The sequence below is a fragment of the Gossypium arboreum genome, chromosome 10 (assembly GCF_025698485.1).
Source record: "Gossypium arboreum isolate Shixiya-1 chromosome 10, ASM2569848v2, whole genome shotgun sequence".
NCBI lineage: Eukaryota > Viridiplantae > Streptophyta > Magnoliopsida > Malvales > Malvaceae > Gossypium > Gossypium arboreum.
The window spans coordinates 34,776,904-34,790,227 of record NC_069079.1 but is presented as its reverse complement, the minus strand read 5'-3'; the positions used below and the strand labels follow the sequence as shown (position 1 = coordinate 34,790,227).

At 32.1% G+C, this 13,324-nt stretch overlaps 1 protein-coding gene and 1 long non-coding RNA gene across 4 annotated transcripts; both read left to right on the top strand.

Annotated features, from left to right (window-relative positions):
- Positions 1 to 1,157: 1,157 nt before the first annotated feature.
- LOC108459604 (shikimate O-hydroxycinnamoyltransferase-like) lies at positions 1,158 to 2,763 on the top strand. 3 transcript variants are annotated; one of them, XM_017759010.2, is made up of 3 exons: positions 1,158 to 1,359; positions 1,768 to 2,179; positions 2,269 to 2,763. In XM_017759010.2, exons 1-3 carry the CDS (start codon positions 1,357 to 1,359, stop codon positions 2,274 to 2,276), a joined length of 423 nt encoding a protein of 140 aa, XP_017614499.1. In that variant the 5' UTR covers positions 1,158 to 1,356; the 3' UTR covers positions 2,277 to 2,763. The 3 variants fall into 3 exon arrangements, with proteins under 3 accessions (XP_017614499.1, XP_052876439.1, XP_052876438.1); XM_053020479.1 differs by having other exon boundaries at positions 1,768 to 2,086; positions 2,269 to 2,437; XM_053020478.1 differs by having other exon boundaries at positions 1,768 to 2,086; positions 2,180 to 2,437.
- A 6,531-nt stretch (positions 2,764 to 9,294) lies between these two features.
- Positions 9,295 to 10,541, top strand: LOC128282312 (uncharacterized). Its single transcript, XR_008272540.1, has 2 exons — positions 9,295 to 9,979; positions 10,151 to 10,541. It is a non-coding gene; the product is annotated as an uncharacterized LOC128282312 (long non-coding RNA).
- The last annotated feature ends 2,783 nt before the right edge of the window (positions 10,542 to 13,324 follow it).

Here is a 13,324-nt window from a genome sequence, read left to right as displayed (position 1 = left end):
ATTTTAATATATTAAAATATATTAAATATATTAAAATTTTAAAATTGATTATACTCAACATTTTCTTTAACATATTTAAAATTTTAATATATTTAAATTTTTAAGTTTTTTAAAATTTTAAATATATTAAAAAATTTCTCTTTACCTATTAAAAATATATTAAATATAAATATTTTAAAATTTTAAAATATATTTTTAAAATATATTAAATATATTAAAATTTTAAGATTGGTTATACTTAACATTTTTAATATATTTAAATTTTTAAAATTTTTAAAATTTTAGATATATTAAGAAAAAATTTGTCTTGACCTATTAAAATATATATTAAGTATATTAAAATTTTAAATATATTAAACTTTTAAAATTAATTATACTTAACATTTTTTAATATATTTAAATTTTAGAAAACTTTTAAAAAATAACATTGAGAAGTGGTAGCGCCAATTTATTTGGCTCTATCAAAAATGAAAATTTTTATTAAAGTTCCATTTTTAAAAATTATAGTATTTCGATATTTATCTGAGATGACGCTATTCTACATACTCCATCAAAAATTTATATTTTTATCTCGGTTGTTGATATAGCATGTTGATAGCACCAAACTCTTTGACTCCACCAACTTTCACTATAAATTTTAAGTCATTTACATGTTTAATAAAAAATAAATTATTTATGTAATTAATTAAATTTTTTAAGTTAATTTTATAAAAAATCTCTTCCCATCACCCTCACAGACAGAAAAAGTGTCGGTCATGATATTAAAAAAAAAATACTCCTTTACACAGATAACAAGTTTTAACTTCAATTGTGAAGATCATATATATATATATATATATTCATGAGAAACATAATATTATATACAACAGTAATTTAAGATTTGTATTAAATATTGCAATAGTTTTTATTTTTCTCATAAAGTATTGACAAAATTATGGTACAGTAGGAGATGATACTAAAATAATATTAAATAATTAATAAAACATATAAGATGATATGATTATTATATTCTATATAATTTTTCTCCAAAAAATATATAGTTAATAGTGTTATCAAATTTATGAATTTTACATAAATAAAATTGATAATTTTGTATCTATAAAATTCTAGAAAACTAGAAGGGTCAAATATAAAAGTTCACTTCTTTTAATAAATATAAAACGTTTAGAGTTAAGGAATGGAGACCAGCTGGAAAGATGCGTACCAAGACACTGTGATTTTTATCTCCTTCATTAAATACCGGAAAACATGAACCACAAATTTGGATCTAAAAATTAAGCCCGAAGGCTTCGCCAGGAACTGCTCAATTCTCCCCCTTCACACCGTTGTTCTTCTAACACTTGTTTACACTATTTCATGGTATGAATATTCTAATGTTTCTTTTTCATCTATCATAGTTTCATTCCATTTTTTTAATTAGAAAAATCACTATTTGTCAGAGTAACTGATAAGTCAGTTAATCTGTTAGCTGTTAGTTAGCTGTTAGTTAATCTGTTCGTTTGTTCTCTGTAGATAGTATGCTTTGCTATGATGTATAAAAGCGTTAGCAGCCACTGTACAGAGATATAATTTTCTCAATGTATTCTTCTTGATTCATGAAGTCTCTGTTATATTGCTATAGTTTAACATCCTTCATCTTTCAAACATTCAGTAGAAGTAGAAGTTTATACATGTTCTTACCTCATTTTCATTGATATCAAAACCTCCCTTTTCATCCCATTCATTTGATGATGTGACTGACAAAGGACTTTGTTATCTAATTTATAGATGAAGATTACTATAAACGAGTCTACTATTGTTCGTCCAGCTGAAGCCACTCCTAAAAGAAGTCTATGGAACTCCAATTTAGATATAGTGATGACAAGATACCACGTCCCTACTATATACTATTATAAGCCAAATGGTTCTTCTGATTTCTTTGATACTCGAAGGCTTAAAGAGGCTTTGAGCAAGATTCTTGTCCCATTTTACCCTATTGCTGGAAGGTTGGGGTATGATGAAAATGGAAGACTTGAGATAATATGCAACGCTGAAGGAGTTTTATTCGTTGAAGCTGAAACTAATTCAGTTATGGAACATTTGATTGGTGATTTTACTGAGAACTCTCAAGTTTTAAGTTTAGTCCCTAAAGTCGACTATTCTGGAGGAATATCTTCTTATCCACTTCTTATTATTGCAGGTAATATGCAACCATTTCAGCGGAAAAACGATATCAAATATAAAAACTTAAATAATAATAGTTGATTTATTTTGTGTATATTTTACCAGGTAACTAAGTTCAAATGCGGTGGAGTTTGTCTTGGAGTAGGGTTTCAACATACTTTAGGAGATGGCACCGCGGCTCTTCATTTCATCAATAGTTGGGCTGACATCTCACGGGGCTTGTCTCCTGCCATTGCACCATTCATCGATCGAACTCTTATTCGTGCTCGGGACCCACTCCGGTATTGAAGTCTGCATCAAAATCTCAATCAAATGATCATAAGCCATCCATTGTCTCCACCTTTAAGCTCACAGCTGATCAATTGAACACCCTGAAAGCCAAAGCAAATGTTGCAAATGCAAACGGTGGTAATTAGAAGAGACTAATTATATTTGTGAGCCTAAACTCTCAATGACGACAAGCCCATGTGAAAAATGCTAACAAGCTTAAGCATTTCACTTTAAAAACCCCAATTGATCATACAAGCTTAGACATTTCATATTGGGTTTAAGTTTTAGGCTTAATTTTTATTATATATAAGCACAATATTTTGTTTATTAGCTCTTATTATTTTATTATTATTTTATTCCGAATTTTTATAATTATTAAGTATTTTAAGTTATTTAGAATTTTATGTTAACAAGAAAGTTTAGTTTAAAACTACTTCTTGTTTAGATTAAATTAGAGTTCTAGTATACTTAGGAGTTTTATTTAGATTTATTTATCTAGCCTATATATAGGCTTTTGCATTGTATCTGAGGGGACAATTGATTATTATTCTATTTCTCTTTTGAGTTAATAAATTCTCTTTGAGTTTTTTCTTTTCAAGAATTTCTCTTGAGTTTCTTTTAGAAGAGTTTTAACAATCTTTTTAGATTGTGGGGATCATCTTCAAACTTTTTCTTGCTAAGGTTTTTTATCTTGGAGGGGAAATTAGAGCCTTTTGAAGGGGGTTGTGGATTCTTCGTGTTTCCAAGGCTTCTTAGGACTTCTACACGCTAACGCTCTATCTTTCCATTTATCTTCTTTATTCATTTCTGAATCCTTGATTTATTATTTGTTTTAATTATTTTATCTAACTTGGATTTAATTTCGCTTTGAGTTGTGTCAAGAAAATCCAAGTTTCTTTCCTAACATCTAGAGCCCTAAGTCAAATCCATGACTTTGACAAACTTTACGATCGCTTTCGCGTTCATCCTTCTCAACCTTTATCATTTGGTATCGATTTGGGCGTTTTAGGTGTTCTTTTTAAACCGATTTCTAGAAAACGACCTCAAAATAAATTTTACCCTACGCTTTTAGAAAAATATTTTTAGTGGGTAAACGATTTTCAAATGATCTAAAATTTTGTATCTTATTTCTTGGTACTATTTTAAAGTATAAAAATATTTCCCACAAAAAAAGTGATAAAAAAAGTACAAAAATAAAATACTGAAAAAAACTAAAATAAAAAAAATTCGTGGGTTGAATTTTGTGCGAAACTTTCCAGATCAAATCTACATTATTTGAGGAGGCTTCAGTTTAAATTTTGTGATTTTTGGAAATCGGAACACCTTGAACGAAGTTTGTCAAGTTGCTTCAGCTTTTTGAGTTTTCGGTTTCAACAATTTTCATTGACTCTTAGCTTTAAGTATTCATTTGTTTTCCTTTTATTTGTTCCTTACGCATTCTAACACTTTCTTGTTTCTTGTGTTAGTAGGTTAAAGCACGTTGCATATTCCTTCATCCGTGCAACAAAATTCTTTGATGTCTAAGCACATTTTGGACTCATAGTGCTATTAGGTTTGCTTTGATAGTTTGATTCTAAAACATCTTGATTGATTGATATAGACACTTTTAAAAGACTCACAAGATTAATTCTTACCTCATTGAGAATTTTTTTAAGTGCATATAGGTGAGGTTTGCTTAATTTTTCTTTTGAAGTGTTGTGCTTTTCGGGCTTTCACTATGACTCGTGACACTCGTGCTGTAAAAACCATGATGAGATACCATCGATGACAAAGAACAAGATGTTACATTGGAGAATATTGTGGGATGGTAAAATTGCAACATCAACAATTGAACGAGGTACGTGATACATTTGAGGCCAATTTGACTACGTGTCGAATGTAACTACAAGAGAACATTAATCGCCTTTCCAATCATATTCAATTGCTCACTCAAGTCGTTGCTCGTTTGGAGACTTCTTGAATCGACGATCTCGTGCTCGTGATAGTGATCATGGTAGGGATAATGAACAACTTCAGATTCGTTCTAATCTCGGTAGACACGAATATCGTCACATTGATGAAACTTTGGGTATTTCTAATCAAGGTCATCCTTCCGTCGCTAAACCAAAGTTCAACATTCCACCATTCCAAGGAAAGTATGATCCGATGCATATTGCGATTGGGAGGATAAAATGGAGATCATGTTTCGTTGTTATAAGTGTCCGGAGGAGGAGAAAGTTCCATTAGCTATATTGGCATTTTCTGATTATGCATTGAGTTGGTGGACTCAACTTGTGTAGAACCGCCAAAGGAATCGTGAGCGATATGTTGATTCATGGGAACAGTTGACACAAATCATGCGAAAACGTTTTATCCCACCTCATTATTATAGGGATATTAAACGAAGACTTCAACGCCTTGTTCAAGGTAATCGATCTGTTGATGAGTACTTTAAAGAGATGGAGATGCTTATGTATAGAGCAAATATCCAAGAAGATGAGGAGACTACCATGGTGCGGTTTGTAGATGGTTTGAATGTTTCGATAGCCAATGTTCTTGATCTTCAAACCTACATTGATCTTGAAGATACGGTACACAAGGCAATTGAGATTGAGCGACAATTTCAACAACGTCAATCTCGTTCATTTAGTACTTCACAATATTATAGAGGTACGAGTTCTAATTCTACTTTCAAGAATTCGAAATTTCCTTTTGCTACTAATAAGTTGCTGCCAAAACATGATGAGACTAAATCTTTTGAGGGGAAAAGTGGGGCTCCTACAAAACCTTCTTCTTCATCTTCTAAGCAGTTCACTTCTACTACTTCACCAAAAAAACAACGAGCTCGTGAAATTGAATGTTTTAAGTGCAAAGGGCGTGGGCACTATAGCCGTGATTGTGCCAACACAAGACTTTTGTTGATCAAAGAAGATGGTGATTATACTTCTGATTCCGATAAAATAGACCCAGATATGCCCGAATTAATTGATGATGTCAACGATTGCGGTAAATTTTATGGTGAAGAAGAGTTGGTGGAACCACTAACTCATCCCCGATGTTTAGTTGTGAGGCGCACACTCAACATCCAATTGAAGGATGATCATGATCTTCAACGGAGTAATATATTCCATTCGAGGTGTTTGATTAAAGGTACACTTTGCTCATTTATCATTGATAGTGGAAGTTGTGCTAACGTTGTGAGCAGACTACCTTGTGGATTCTCTTGCTTTGCCATGTAGCAAACACCTACACCATACCATCTTCAATGGCTTAACGAAGGGTTGAGGTCCGTGTGGTAAAACAAATTGCTTGATCACTTTTAAACTTGGGACTTACATTGATGATGTTTGGTGTGATGTCGTTCCCATGCATGCCGCCCACTTGTTACTTGGTAGACCATGGCAGTACGATCGTGATGTCATTCATCATGGTAAATTAAATCGATATTCTTTTATTTTCCGTGGGAAAAAGTACACTTTCACCCCTTTGAATCCGAAAGATATTTACAATGATCAAATCGACATGATGAAGTTTTGTAAGGAGGTTATGAGAAGTAAGACACAAAATTCAAAAAAGGCTGAGAGAAAAGAGGTCTCTAGTGAAAAAAGCCAAATTAATAATGACCCAATGGTGAGTGCATCCTCTTATGAGAAAAAAAGAGTGGTTCCTAATTTTTATGCGAGTGGAAAAGATGTGCGACGAGCCTTACTCACTAAACAAACTTGCATCATTATCCGATTTAGGCAAAACTGTTTATCTTTGACTAACCTTCATAACTCTTTGCCTAGTGTTTTTATGTCTCTTTTACAGGAATATGAAGATATTTTTGAAGAAGCACCTAAAGGATTGCCACCTTTGAGGGGTATTGAGCATCAAATTGACTTAATACCTGGGTCAACAATTCCAAATCGACCAGCTTATAGAAGCAATCCCGATGAGACGAAGGAGTTACAAAAGCAAGTAGATGAACTTTTGGCGAAGGGTCACATTCGTGAAAGTTTAAGTCCTTGTGCAAAGGCTTGTGAATTCGGTGCCAAAGAAAGATGGTACGATAGAATGTGCGTCGATTGTCGACCAATTAACCAAATTACTATTAAGTATAGACATCCTATTCCAAGGCTTGATGATATGTTTGATGAACTTTATAGTGCTTGTATCTTTACAAAAATTGATTTAAAAAGTGGCTACCATCAAATTCGAATGAAAGAGGGGGATGAATGGAAAACAGCATTTAAAACTAAGTTTGGTTTATAAGAATGGTTAGTCATGCCTTTCGGTTTGACTAATGCACCTAGTACTTTCATGCGCTTGATGAACCATGTTTTGAGACCTTATTTGGGTAAATTTGTGGTAGTATATTTTGATGATATTCTGATTTACTCAACTTCTTTAGATGACCATGTTTTTCATGTTAAATCGGTTTTGGATATTCTCATGAACTGAAAAATTATTTGCCAACCTTGATAAATGCACTTTTGTTGTGATAAACTAATCTTTTAGGTTTTATAGTAAGTGCTCAAGGTATTCATGTCGATGAGGACAAAGTAAAGGCAATTAGAGAATGGCCCACTCCTAAATCAATTACCGAGGTGAGATCTTTCCATGGTTTAGCAAGTTTTTATAGACGCTTTGTGAAGGATTTCTCCACTATTGTCTGCTCCATTAATCGAGATTATTAAAAATCGTGGGTTTTAAATGGGAAGAAGTTCAGAAAAGGCTTTTCAAACTTTAAAGGATAAGTTATGTTCGATCCGGTTCTTAAATTACCTAATTTTTCTAATACTTTTGAACTTGAATGTGATGCTTGTGTATTGAAATTGGTGCCGTGTTGATGCAAGAAAAAGGCCAATTGCATATTTTAGTGAAAAACCGACAGGCACAATTAAACTACTCAACTTATGATAAGGAGTTGTTGGCATTAGTCCGAGCTCTACAAGTTTGGCAACATTACTTGTTGCCAAATGAGTTCGTTATCCATACAGATCATGAATCCCTCAAATGGTTAAAGGGACAAGGTAAGTTAAGAAAGAGACACGCTCGATGGGTGGAATTCATAGAGACATTTCCATATACAATTAAGTATAAAATAGGTAGAGAAAATGTAGTTGCTGATGCCTTATCTCGTAGATATTCTTTGATAACTACATTAAATGCTAAAGTCTTAGGGTTTGAACATATAAAAGATTTATACTTAAATGATATTGATTTTGCAAATGTTTTTTCTAATTGTGGGAATGGTGCCTTTAACAAGTTTTATCTTGTAGATGGGTTTCTTTTTCGCTTAAACAGGTTATGTGTTCCACAATGTTCAATGAGAGAGTTATTAATTCGTGAAGCACATAGTGGAGGCCTCATGGGACACTTCGGTGTCGCCAAAACACTAGATATTCTACATGAACATTTTTATTGGCCGCACATGAAAAAGGACGTTGAAAAGGTCTGTTCTAATTGTATTACTTGTAAACAAGCAAAATCTAAGGTAATGCCTCATGGACTTTATACTCCTTTACCGATTCCTTCTTCACCATGGGTAGACTTATCTATGGATTTCATTCTTGGTTTACCACGAACAAAAAAGGGTCGAGATAGTATCTTTGTTGTTGTTGATAGGTTTTCCAAGATGGCTCACTTTATTCCTTGTCACAAAACGGACGATACTACACATGTGGCTGACTTGTTCTTTCGAGAGGTGGTGCGCCTACATGGGATACATCGCACCATTGTATCGGACAGAGACGTAAAGTTCCTAAGCCACTTTTGGAAAGTATTATGGGGTAAGCTTGGTACTAAATTATTATATTCTACTACATGTCACCCCCAAACAGATGGACAAACTGAGGTAGTCAATCGAGTCTTAGGTGCTTTACTACGAACTGTTGTGGGTAAGAACCTTAAAAGTTGGGAAGAATATTTGCCATTTGTTGAGTTTGCATATAACCGATCTATTCACTCTACAACTGCATATTCCCTATTTGAACTTGTTTATGGTTTTAATCCACTAACTGTACTTGATCTTGCACCATTGCCTATAGAAAACATTTCTAGTTTAGACGGTGAGAAGAAAGTTTGAATTGGTGAAATCCATGCATGCGAAAGCAAGACAACGAATCGCCAAAACAAATGAAACAACGCCAACAAAGCTAACAAGGCGCAAGCAAATTATCTTTGAGCCCTTGGATCGGGTTTGGGTCCACATGCGAAAAGAGCGATTTCCAACTAAACGCAAAACAAAATTGGACCCACGTGGCGATGGACCTTTTCAAGTACTTAAGCACATTAATGACAATGCATATCAAATCGACCTTCCCGGTGAGTATAATGTTAGTGCCACTTTTAATGTCACGACCTTTCTCCTTTTGATATTGCGATTCGAGGCTAATCCTTTTGTGGAAGAAGGAATGATACGAGTAACTCAAACCCAATTCAAAGGCCATAATAGAGATGAGTTTAGTTTTCCTCAAGGCCCAATTACGAGATCCAAATCCAAATAAATAAAGTCAAAACTCAACTTAGTGGTTCAAGACTTTATCACGAAAAAAATTCAAGAAGAAGAGTTGAAGTTTCAAGACAATAAATTCTAGAGTAATGATGAATTAGAAGAGACTAATTATGTTTGTGGGCCTAAACTCTCAATCTATGACGACAAGCCCATGTGGAAAATGCTAACAAGCTTAAGCATTTCACTTCAAGAACCCCAATTGATCTTACAAGCTTAGACATTTCATATTGGGCTTAAGTTTTAGGCTTAATTTTTATTATATATAAGCACAATATTTTGTTTATTAGCTCTTATTATTTTATTATTATTTTATTCCGAATTTTGATAATTATTAAGTATTTTAAGTTATTTAGAATTTTATGTTAACAAGAAAGCTTAGTTTAAAACTACTTCTTGTTTAGATTAAATTAGAGTTCTAGTATACTTAGGAGTTTTATTTAGATTTATTTATCTAGCCTATATATAGGCCTTTGCATTGTATCTGAGGGGACAATTGATTATTATTCTATTTCTCTTTTGAGTTAATAAATTCTCTTTGAGTTTTTTCTTTTCAAGAATTTCTCTTGAGTTTCTTTTAGAAGAGTTTTAACAATCTTTTTAGATTGTGGGGATCATCTTCAAACTTTTTCTTGCCAAGGTTTTTTATCTTGGAGGGGAAATTAGAGCCGCTTGAAGGGGGTTGTGGATTCTTCGTGTTTCCAAGGCTTCTTAGGACTTCTACACGCCACGTTCTATCTTTCCATTTATCTTCTTTATTCATTTCCTAAATCATTGATTTATTATTTGTTTTAATTATTTTATCTAACTTGGATTTAATTTCGTTTCAGGTTGTGTCAAGAAAAATCCAAGTTTCTTTCCGAACATCTAGAGCCCTAAGTCAAATCCGCGACTTTGACAAACTTTACGATCCGCTTTCGCGTTCATCCTTCTCAACCTTTATCAGCACATATATGGCGTTGTGTAAGTAAAGCAAGGGGTCTCTCAGCTGATCAAGATACCAAGCTGTATTTTCCAGTTGACGGTCGATATAGGTTGGATCCTCCGCTCCCAGCAGGCTACGTCGGCAATGTAATTTTTAAGTCTGCACTAATTGCTCAAGCTGGTGATCTCGAAACCGAATTGTTTACTGGCACCATAAAGAGGATCCATGAACGATTAAATCAGATAAATGATATGAATATTTAAGATCAGCTATTGATTACATTGAAAAAGTGTCTGATTTAAACACTTTGGTTACAGGACCGCATACTTTTGGATGCCCAAACCTTATTGTTGTTCCATGGAACTGGTTGCCTATATATGAGGCAGACTTCGGATGGGGTCGTCCCATATATATGGGGCCAGGGAATGTCGTCCAAGAAGGAAAAATTTACATACTACCAAGTCCAGTTAACGATGGGAGTTTGTCACTGGCAACTGGTTTAGAGACCTCTCACATAAAAGCCTTTGAAAAACTTCTTTATGAGTTTTAATAGTTATCTTATGTTACCAGTGTCTCGCGCATAAAGCTTGGATGTAATGAATGATCATTTGCATTTACTTTTTTTGTGGTTGACGGATTGTAATGGAAATTAATGCAGTATCATTTAATGATTAATTTAAGACGTTAGGTGATTTCTTTTTCCTTGAAGGTTGGAAGCTAGATTAAGTTGTATTTGTTATTAATGGAAATGGTTTTTTAATGCATGTGCTATGGAAAGTTGAGTTGAGATGATTACAATTTCTTACAAATGTCAATCATCTTTTGGATAGGATGTATGACTAATCCGTGTTAATTTAAGAGTTCTACAAGAAAAATATACATCGCAAAGTTAAAAAATAACTATTAAATAATTTTATTATAAAGACATTACATGGTTATTGTGTATGCTTCAGTGGTTTACAGTCTATTAAGTAATTTATTTTTGGCATATGATTGCTTATATGGATGTAGGTTAGGTTGGGCTTAAGCATTATATTAACATATTTTATGGTTATTTAAATTCGGTTCAACTCGAAATTTAGGTCTAAAATTTTATTTAAATTCATCTATATTTGCAAAAGATTAGCTCAAGTCTATTTTAAGTCCGCTTATATTATTTTTTAAATTTTAAAAATATTTATATTTTTATTTTAATATTTAATAATTTAATAATTTTTATTTATTAAATTTTTTATATAATCATCTTAATATTTTTTTAATGTTTACATTAGAGTAGTATTATATATTTAATATAAGTTTTTTTAATGTGTTTTAAATTACATAATATAAAATATTATAAACTTAAAATGGGTCAAGCTAGATCGAGCCAGGTCGGGCTTAGTCTTTAAATGTTCATGCCCGAGTCCGACCCATATTTTAAATAGGCCTAATTTTTTACCCAAACCCATTTTTCGAACCTAATATTTTTGTCCAAACCCTCTCGAATTTCGGACGAGCCTTCAAATCTGAATAGATAGCTCAATCCATGAACAGATATAGTTGCATATATGCAATGCAAATTTAGGATGGGTCGTCCCATATATATGGGGCCAACAAATATCATCTATGAGGGCAAATTTTACATAATACCAAGTCCAGTGCCAACTGGAGACATCTCACATCAAACTATTTGAGAAACTTTTTAGGAATTTTGACAATTATGTATTCATATTAATCAGTGTATTGTTCAGTGCCAACTGCCTCTAGCACTGGTTGCTCTGAAAAACTATCATGTTTGGATTGATAAATTTTGGCAACAAATATGCTTGGACTAAAATTTCATTGGAAAATTGAGATTATTGTCAGCCCATGCTTATATCCAATCTACCCATGGCAAGACTCTTGAAGAGTAAATGGGATTGGATCAAAACAATCACTATCCTTCAATTTAAAGAGAAGATTGAATCAAGCCTATTGAACAGAAGATATTATTAGTTGAAGGAAGACTTATCTTAAAGGATTTTGTAATATTTATTTTCCTTATGTCTAAGGATAATTGATCGTATAAGATTTAGTGCGTTAGCAAGTTCATACACTTATATAGTGTGCAAAGTTGTGTATATGTGATATACTGAGTTGAAATCACTTATTTTGTTCAATGAGAAACATATTTGTAAAGTGCATTACTTTTATAATAATTCTGTTGTTTGGTTAAGTGTCATAAGTTTTCAAGGGGAGATATTTAAATCCTAGGTATAAAAGTGAGAAGTCTAAATTGGTGAGTGTTAGAGCTTGAACACACTTGTTCTACATGGTGATAAAATAGTGAATATTCTCTCTAGGCAAGGTCCCGTAGAGGTAAGAAAATCGAACTGCGTTAACATCTTTTATCTTGTTCACTTTTATGCACTTTATATTTCTTGTGTCTGAAGCAGTTGGAACGAGTCTTGACATTACTTCTGGCACTACTTATTTTTGCATTCAAATATCAATTTCGACCCAACATTTTTAAAGTGTTTAAGTCAAGTAATTTTATATGTATGTATAATATTTTTAAAAGAATATATTTTTAAATAATAAATTTAAATTAATTCAAAATATTAAAGCTTAAATATTTACGTTTCAAATTAATAATTTAAAAATAATTTATAATTAATAAATTTAAAATTTTGAAATTTAAGTGCTAATAAATCAGTTCTTCGCATACTTAAACCATATCATTACTTTTAGGTTCATTTATCTAGGAGTAAGCAAAACTCGATTCGACTCGAAAAAATTGAAAAAAATCAAATTTCGAGTTGAACGAATCAAGTTATTCAAGTCAACTCGATTTTTTTCGAATTTCAAGATCCAACCGAGTTGAGTTTTCAAATTCAATTAACTCGAATAATTTGAATAAAAGAATATCAAACTATAATATTTTATATTTTTACCTCAAACCCCTAAACATTTTTACTCTTCCCTCAAAACTTTTACTCCTTCCCACTTTCCCCCTAAAACTTTTATTCCCATCCAATCCCAACCCCTATCTACCCAAATTCATTTCCCACCAATTTTTTTTAAATATTTTCTCTCCAAAATTGTACTTCCCCCATTTACTTTCCCTTCAAATTTTACTCTAAAAAACCCTCAAAACTTTTTACTTTCCCTTAAAATTTTTACTCCGTCCCACTTTTACTCAAAAACTTTTACTCCTCTCCCATCCCCGCCCCCATTTTTTTAATATTTTTCCTCCAAAATTTTACTCTCCTTATTTACTTTTCCTTAAAATTTTACTCCCCCAAATTTTTTATTTTCCCCATAAACTTTTACTTCTCATCATTTGCCCCAAATAAAAAATCAAAATCAGTCAAAAACCCTAAACCTAAACATAATAATTTTATTTATATATATTATTTATATTATTAAATTAAATTTCAAATTTTTATTATTTATATTATTGAATTATTTAATCATATGGAATATTTATATTAAAATAGAATTATTAATGATTTCATAAAATATTCGTGTTA